Below are 9199 nucleotides of genomic sequence, written 5' to 3' on the forward strand. Positions count from 1 at the left end.
AAATAAGAGGATAAAGTCCCACGGTGAAACCATACCAGCTGCAGCCTGTGTAAGACTAGCATGAAGCTTTCCTTCACATCAGACCTACTGCAGGGATTTCCGACACCAACCACCGTGCAGCTGGCTGCAGCCTTCTGAACTGCACCATTGAGTCTCCCATTTCTGCCAGCAACCTTTTTAAAACCGTACATTCAGTAATTTTGTCCAGTATCTTTTCGGGTCTCAACATGAGGCTGACTGGTCTATTATTCCCCAGGTCCTCTTGGATTTCCTTTTTAAATATAAGTATTATGTTTGCCTTCTCCAGTCCCCTGGGACCTCATCTTTCCTCCAGCGATTTTCCAAACATAATTGTTAAAAATTCCAAGACTGCTTCAACTAATTCATTAAGCACTCTAAAACGAATTTCATCAGGCCCTGCTAACTTATCTAAATATTCTTTATCCTAATCCTATTTTGTCTTGCATTCCTTCCTCCTTGTTGTTATTAACTGTATTAAGTATCCTGCCACCATTAACTATTTTAGCGAAGCGTCAGTAAAATAAGCATTAAACATGTTAGCCTTCTTGATGTCATCCACTAAAAACTCTATTTCCCCAACATGGTCAGACAGCTGTAGCAGCTCCATTGTCTGGAGTCAGACCTCAAACCTGAGTTTGAATTGGACCAAGAAGCAGAATGGTAGAGGGCAATAAAAGTTTTAAAAACAAGGGCAGTTCTAGCCGCCATAGATTTCAAAGCCATCAAAAAGAAGGTTCAGTAATTCACTGCACTAGCACACTAGCTTTTCTTCCTTTGAGGCCCAAACTCATATTCTACATTAAGTCAAGATGTGATGCTTCTAACCTAGTGCCCATTTCTGCAAGCCAGAAAGCTATCATACGAATAGTATGCTCTGTCCAGGGAAGCCACACAGCTAATGTAGCTAGAAATATTAAGAGGACTGTGGTGCACAACTGTTTATGAATGTGTGACTGCAATAGCTGGGGCGGCTGGAGGTCAGGAGTCTGGTTTATTAGCAGATTTGTTAATGCACCTGCCTACACTAACCCTTCTTTAGCCAGAATCATCATCATCATCATCATCTTTATGTGAACCAAGTTTGCTAACTAGAGCAAGTAAATTTGAACTGCCCTCATATGTAACTGCCTTTATTTTATGCAGAGAAATTCAAAAGAACGTTATTGTTTCAAACACAAATTTAGTTAACTCTTAGCATCAAATTTGAGCCTAAGAATGATCAGTAAGTCAGGCACTCAGCTCACCTTCAGCACTTCATCTGAGGCATCCTTTTGCAATTCTTCTAATAGGAGTAAAAATTCAGTTTCTCTTTGGAGAACAGCTGGAATTATTTTCTTAAGTTATCAAGGGAAAAAAAAAAGAGAGAAAGAGAGAGAGATTTAAAAAGAGCAGGAAGATGTGAGGCACTCTCTTAAGTTTAATGGCAAAAAAAAAAAAAAAAGATTCTGATACATTTTATTCAGAATTAAAGCCCTTTCTCCCATTCTAAGGTACAGAGAAGCAAAAAAGGGCGAGGAAAGACTCACTCATGAGCAATCTTCCCCTTTTTGAAGGTCTAGCTTCTTTTTCCCTAACGCAGTCTGCTAGCTGCCTACCTGTCTCCCCCCAATAGTTCTGCATAGGTAAATTACACTCCCTGAGAGTATACCATTTGTAAAGTATTGTGCCATCCTTGGTTTATTTCATCTTTTGGGGGTGAAAGGAACTATAGAAATTGAAGTTATTAACTTATGCTCTCAGTTCAAAGGAACATTTCACACTGAATATGCACACTAATAATTATCATAGCCTCAAAAATACAAAAAAACCCACAAAATGGTTAATTCATTTCTTGCTAAGTTTAATGAAAAATTAAGGAATCAGTTGTAACTATTAACAGCAATAAGTCTACCTTTGTAGTTTCCCATTTAAAATATTATTTTTCTGTTTCCAAACATTATTTTTCATTTGGAAGTCATCTAAAAACTAACTTCTTTACCTGATCCCATGCCAGCCATTTTTTGAGCACAAGAAGCCAAAGCCAAGCAAGTCTCTGAGGGCTGTAATTCTGTCGACACCTGCAAAAGTAACAGCATACACACAAAATCTAGGTACCAGAATATCATCTCTACCGACTGCACTAGGAAAAGTGCAATCAATTTTCACAGTAGGAAAAGTGGCCCAACTGAGCCAGCGTATACCATGTTGTCAGCACCAATGATAAAGTATAATGTACGTATTTCCATCATGTCTGTCAGCAACACCAATTTAAATTTGTGTTTTATCCTCCAGACAAAAATGGTTCCCAGAATGCTGTCAAAGTAGTTGCTATTCTAAAAACAAGACATTTGATTCTCTTTTTAAAAATTATATGATACTGAAATTCCCCTGTAGTTATAAAAACAGCCTTAACACCCATGTGCATTAGAAACTGAAAGCAAAATCAAAAAGTGAAACTCAAGGCTGGTGCACTATCAAAACTGAGAAATGTGAAAAGCAGACAGACAACTTAAATGGAGAGAAATTAGATGTCTAACAACAGATGTTGTTTGTAACAAGCAAATATTTTAATAGTTTGATCATCATCTAAACAAAAAGCACTCAGTGTCAGCAGTATTACAACTAACAGATTCCATCTGCTTCCTTTAACTCAAATTATTTCAGTGAAGTTTTCCAAAACTGACCTTTGCTAAATGTTGGCATGCAATTATACTATCATCTCGTCCATTGAGTATGTGAACTATGTTGAAAACTAAATAAGAAGAGGCCCCTTTCATACTTCAGAGCAGCTCTAAGCAAGTTATCACTCAGATGTTAACAGTAATAATGGAATGTTTGAAGGAAAAAAACACTAGCAAGGAAGCAGACTGGCTTCAAGGATTCTAACAGCACACTATAATGCAGAATAAAGCATCAGCCTGGATTTCAGTTAATTGCATCATTACACCCCATTTAATACATTTCTACTTCTATGAGTTTGACAAAAATGCCACATAGCTCTTACCTTAACCAAGATGGACATGCTATTAGAGCCTGCAGGATAGCTGCAACTTTCTCAGAGCCGTCCCCTTGCCACTGATGTAACTGAGGAATACAGGCCTGCGCGAGCTCCCAGTCTCCCCGCCGCACACATTCACAAAAAAAGCAGAAAAGATGTTCGAGAGAGGCTAATTCCTCATTACCAAATGGATACATCATCCCACTGTGACTAGACTCCTAGAGACAAGAAAAAAAACAAAAAACAAACAAACAAGCATAAAGGTCAGATGCAGCTCTGATGCAGTCATAGCAAATCTTCCCTCATTTCATCTCTTGGAATCGTTGACGTAAATGCATGGTTGCGTAGGTGGTGTAGAAGAGAAGGATTTGGTTTCTTTGACCATGGGATTCTGTTTCAGTAACAAGGATTGCTAGGAAGAGATGGGATCCATCTAACGAAGAGAGGAAAGAGCATCTTTGCCGGCAGGCTTGGAAACCTAGTGAGGAGGGCTTTAAAACTAGGTTTGTCAGGGGACGGTGACACAAGCCCTGAGGTAAGTGGGGAAGGAGGAGGGTACCACAAAGTAGGTTTCCTGTGTGAAGAAAGAAAGTGAGCCAATCAGCCACTTCTCTAAGGTGCTTGCACACAAATGCCAGAAGCCTGGGAAACAAACAGGAGGGACTGGAGGCCCTGGCATATCCTAAGTATGAAGTGATTGGAATAATGGAGAGTTGGTGGGATGATTTACATAACTGGAGCACAGTCATGGAAGAGGATTAAACTGTTTAGGAAGGACAGGAAACAAAGTGTAGGAATAAATGGTAAATTTTCACAATGGAAGGGGGTAACTAGTGGCATTTCCCAAGGGTCAGTCCTGGGACCAATCTTGTTCAACTTATTCGTCAATGATATAGAGAAAGGGGTAAGCAGTGAGGTGGCAAAGTTTGCAGATGACAAACTGTTCAGGATAGTCAAAACCAAAGCAAACTGTGACGAACTTCAAAAAGATCTCAGCAAACTGAGTGATTAGGCAGCAAAATGGCAAATGAAATTTAATGTGGGTAAGTGTAAGGTAATGCACATTGGGAAAATAACCCCAATTATACATACAATATGATGGGGGCAAATTTAGCTACAACAGATCAGGAAAGGGATCTTGGAATTATAGTGGATAGTTAAGAACATAAGAATGGCCATACTGGGTCAGACCAAAGGTCCATCCAGCCCAGTATCCCGTCTGCCGACAGTGGCCAATGCTAGGTGCCCCAGAGAAGGAGAACAGAAGACAATGATCAAGTGATTTATCTCCTGCCATCCATCTCCTGCCCTTGTTCTGAAGGCCAGGGCACCATACTTTACCCCTGGCTAATAGCCATTTATGGACCTAACCTGCAAAAATTTATCGAGCTCTTTTTTAAACCCTAATAGAGTCCTGGCCTTCACAGCCTCCTCCGGCAAGGAGTTCCACAGGTTGACTGTGCGCTGTGTGAAGAAAAATTTCCTTTTATTAGTTTTGAACCTACTACCCAGTCTCCTCTTTTCTAGACTGAAAAGTCCCAGTCTCTCTAGCCTCTCCTTCTATGGGACTCATTCCAAACCCTTAATCATTTTAGTTGCCCTTTTCTGAACCTTTTCTAACGCCAATATATCTTTTTTGAGGTGAGGAGACCACATCTGCACACAGTTCTCTGAAAACATCCACGCAGTGTGCAGCGGCAGTCCGTAAAGCAAACAGAATGTTAGGAATAATCAAAAAAAGGATAGAAAATAAGACAAAGAATACCTTACTTCCCCCTATATAAAACTATGGTACGCCCACATCTTGAGTACTGCGTACAGATGTGGTCTCCTCAGTCTAGAAAAGAGGAGACTGAGGGACGATATGATAGAGGTATATAAAATCATGAATGGTGTGGAGAAAGTGAATACAGAAAAGTTATTTACTTGTTCCCATAATATAAGAACTAGAGGACACCAAATGAAATTAATGGGTAGCAGGTTCAAAACTAATAAAAGAAAGTTTTTCTTCACACAGCGCACAGTCACCCTGTGGAACTCCTTACCGGAGGACGCTGTGAAGGCCAGGACTCTAATAGAGTTTAAAAAAGAGCTTGAAAAATATTTGGAGGTTAGGTCCATAGATGGCTATTAGCAAGGGGTAAGGTATGGTGACTAGCCTTTTGTCAAAGGTAGGAGATGGATGGCAGGAGACAAATCGCTTGATCACTGTCTTCAGTTCACCTCCTGTGGGGCACCTGGCATTGGCTACTGTCGGCACGCAGGATACTGGGCTAGATGGACCTTGTGTCTGACCCAGTATGGCCGTTCTTATGACAAGCAGGAGAGAAAAGGAGGAGGAGGAGTTGCACTCTGGGTGAGGGAGCGTTATGATTGCTCAGAGCTCCAGTACAAGGAGGGAGAAAAGCCAGTTGAGTGTGTTTGGGTTAAGTTCAGAGGCAGAAGCAATGAAGGTGATGTTGTAGTTGGTGTCTGCTATGGACTGCCAGATCAGGGAGATGAGGTAGATGAGGATTTCTTCAGACAGCCAAAAGAAGCTTCCAAATCACAGGCTCTGGTTCTCATGGGAGACTGTAATTATCCAGACATTTGCTGAGAAACTAATAAGACAGCATACAAACAATCCAGGAAGTTGTTGGAGAATGTTGGAGACAACTTCCTGGTACAAATGCTGATGGAACCTACCAGGGTTTGTGCACAACTTGACTTGCTGCTCACAAACAGGGAAGAACTAGTAGGAGAAATAGAAGTGTGCAGCAACCTGAGCTGCAGTGATCACAAGATGGTAGATTTCAGGAGTCTTACAAAAGGAAGAAAAGTGAGCAGTAAAATACAGACCCTTGATTTCAAAAGAGCACACTGCAACTCCCTGAGAGAACTGATGGGGAGGATCCCCTGGGAAACAAAGATAAAGGGGAAAAGAGTTCAGGAGAGCTAGCAGTATTTTAAAGAAGTTTTGCTGAAGGCACAGGAAAAAAACAAACAATGTCACTGCATAGTAAAAAACACAAACATGGTAGACAACCAGCTTGGCTTAACAGGGAAATCCTTGGTCAGCTTAAACTCAAAAAGGATGTGTATAAGAAGTGGAAACTTGGACAAATGACTAAGGAGGAGTATGAATTTACAGCTGGAGAATGCCAGGCAGTAATCAGGACAGCAAAGGCACAACTGGAACTGCAGCTGGCAAAGGATGTGAAGGGTAACAAGAAGGCTTTCTACAGCCATGTTGACAATAAGAGAGTTATCAGGGAAGGTGTGGGGCTGTTAATGGATGAGAGAGAGAACCTAGTGACAGATGATGTAAGGAAAGCTGAAGTATTCAATATTATTTTTGCCTCAGTCTTCACAAAGAAGGACAGCTCCCACACTATGGTGCTAGGCAATAAAATATAGGAAGGTGGATAAGAGCTACTTAGAAAACTTAGATGTACACAAACCCACGGGTCTGAATTGAATGCAACCAAGGTACCTAAGGGATTTGGCAGCCGTCGTTGCCAAGCCTTTGGCCATTATCTTTGAAGACTCTTGGAGATCAGGAGAGATTCCAGATGATTGGAAAAAGGCAAATATAGTGCCCAGCTTTAAAACAGGAAAGAAGGAGAATCCAGGGAACTATAGACTGGTCAGCCTTACCTCAGTACCTGGAAAAATAATGGAAGGGATCCTCAAGGAATCCATTCTGGAGCACTTGGAAGAGAGGAAAGTGATGAAGAGTAGTCAACATGGATTCATCAAGGGCAAGTCATGCCTGACCAATCTGATTAGCTTATATGATGAGGTAACAGGCTCTGTGGCCATGGGGAAGTCATTGGATGTGATATACCATGACTTCAACAAAGCTTTTGACACAGTCTCCCGCAACATTCTTGCTTATAAATTAAGGAAGTGTGGATTGGATACATGGACTATAAGATGGATAGAAAGTTGGCTTGATGGTTGGGCCCAACGGGTAGTGGTCAGTGGCTCAGTATCTGGATGGCGGTGGGTTTCAAGCGGAGTGCCCTAAGGCTCAGTTCTGGGGCAAGTGTTGTTCAACATCTTTATTAATAACCTGGATGAGGGACTGGATTGCACCCTCAGCAAGTCTGCAGATGCGACCAAGCTAGGGGGAGAGGTAGATAAGCTGGAGGGTAGAGATAGGATCCAGAGTGGCTTGGATAAATTGGAGGATTGGGCCGAAAGAAATCTGATGCTGTTCAACAAGGAGAAGTGTACAGTCCTGCACTCAGGACGGAAGAATCCCGAGCATCGCTATAGACTGGCTAAGCAGCAGTACAGTGGAAAGTGACCTCGGGATTATGGTGGATGAAAGGCTGGATATGAGTAAACAGCGTGCCCTTGTAGCCAAGAAGGCCAGTGGCATATTGGACTGCATTAGGAGGAGCGTTTCGAGCAGATCTAGAGAACCTGTTCCCCTCTATTGGGCACTGGTGAGGCCACATGTGGAGTACTGCCTCCAGTTTTGGGGCCTCCAGTATGCAAAGGATGTGGACCTGCTATAACAGGTTCAGCGGAGGGCAATGAAAATGATTAAGGGGCTGGAGCACATTAATTATGAGGAAAGGCTGAGGGATCTGGGCTTATTTAATTTGCAGAAGAGAAGACTGAGGGGTGATTTAATAGCAACATTCAACTTCCCAAAGAAGTGCTCTAAAGAGGATGGAGAGAAACTGTTCTCAGGTGATGACAGACAGCAGAATAAGGAGCAATGGTCTGAAATTACAGAATGTGGAGGAGGAGGTTGGATATTAGGAAAAACTACTTCACCAGCAGGGTGGTGAAGCACTGGACTGTGTTTCCTAGAGAGGTGGTGGAATTTCCATCCCTAGAGGTTTTTAAGTTACGGCTTGACATAGTCATGGCTGGGATGACTTAGTTGGCATTTGCTCGAAGCAGGGGGCTGGACTTGATGACCTCTTGAGGTCCCTTCCAGCTCTGTGATTCTATGATATCCATCATAGGATCCAGGAATATAACAGATCTGGAATCAGAAGCTAAGCTGCATCTATTTTGCTCAAAGTGTTCTAAAGTTTGGACTGCATTCCCAGCCAGTGACATGATTAATACCACAATATTTATTAGCATAGATGATTTAAACATCACTGTGAAACATGCATTGATAATTGCTTAGAGAATCAATACTCTTTGGAAACAAGAGGGGACAACAAAGAGCACTGGCCTACCTCACCTTTGTAGGGCCAGTAAAGTGCTATATCTTAACAATCCAGGACTCTGTAGTAAACAGACCAGCTACAGCAGGAGCAGTTCCATCTCAAGCTTTTTCTACACTGGGAGCTTCTTGTCCCTATATATTATTCTGCCAAGTTGTCTCAGTCATGTCTAGAGAAGGCACTTTAAAGGGAAAGAGAGAGTTTAGTCTCCATGGTCTTGTCACTCAAAATACAAGTGACAAGAAGTATAATAATTGCCATACCAGATCTGACCAGGGGTGCAGCTAGTCTAAAATCCAGACCTAGGAGGTGCTGGAATCATTTGCTTAGTGAAGGGTGCAAACCCCACAACCAAGTGTTTGCATTTGTTGTACAGCACACGCATGGGTACCCATTCAGAGATTCACCAAACACTTTCACATAGCTACCTTCTACCACGCTCCCAGCAGTGGACTTCCCCCATCTCTCTCCCCTCCCCCTGCTGTCCTACCCATCACCTGGGGCATCAGCCCTCCGCCCACACCCAGAAATCCCAGCCCCCAGTAACCTCTTCCCCAGCCCGCTCTGCCTAGATACCCCCTCCCCGCTCTCTGCCCCTCCCACTGGCGGGCTGCCTCCCGCTCCCCGTCCCAGAGCCCGCCCGCCAGGAGCAGAGAGCAGGGCCCTTAGCGTCCAGCAGACATCTGCAAACCCGTCGCCTCCGCGTCCAACGGACTCGGCAGCCCTATAGCAGACACACACACCTCATAAGAAAGCCGCAGTGGATCGGTCCGGCTCCCCCTGCCCGCACGGGAGTTATGGGACGGTCCGCACTGACGGTATTCCCCAAATTGAGCGCCCCAGAGCCGCGGCCATCTTGAAAGACGAATCAGGTGACTGTCCCGACAACCGGCATACTCCGAACGGCGAGAGCTTATTGGTCAAACTGGATGAATATGTAAATAATGTGACAACTTTCTTCAGGAGCAATGAAGCCTCACCCGCTCCATTGCTCGCGCGGGCTAAGAAACCACGTGTCGATGACGCA

General features: G+C 43.2%; 1 protein-coding gene across 6 annotated transcripts in view; it reads right to left on the reverse strand.

The window, feature by feature from the left end:
• Positions 1-9015, reverse strand: part of ZFYVE26 (zinc finger FYVE-type containing 26) — a 78815-nt gene extending 69800 nt beyond the window's left edge. For 5 of the 6 annotated variants that reach the window (XM_074997222.1, XM_074997221.1, XM_074997218.1 and 2 more), the window contains exons 1-5: positions 8916-9015; positions 8190-8353; positions 3005-3216; positions 2000-2078; positions 1266-1355 (exon numbers count right to left, since the gene is read on the reverse strand). In XM_074997222.1, coding sequence (XP_074853323.1) covers positions 1266-1355; positions 2000-2078; positions 3005-3198 — 363 coding nt within the window. In that variant the 5' untranslated portion in view covers positions 3199-3216; positions 8190-8353; positions 8916-9015. The remainder of the gene's footprint in view (positions 1-1265; positions 1356-1999; positions 2079-3004; positions 3217-8189; positions 8354-8915) is intronic. The other variant, XM_074997217.1, reaches the window with a different exon arrangement.
• Positions 9016-9199: the final 184 nt, after the last annotated feature.

This window comes from Carettochelys insculpta, chromosome 6 (assembly GCF_033958435.1).
Source record: "Carettochelys insculpta isolate YL-2023 chromosome 6, ASM3395843v1, whole genome shotgun sequence".
Lineage (NCBI taxonomy): Eukaryota > Metazoa > Chordata > Testudines > Carettochelyidae > Carettochelys > Carettochelys insculpta.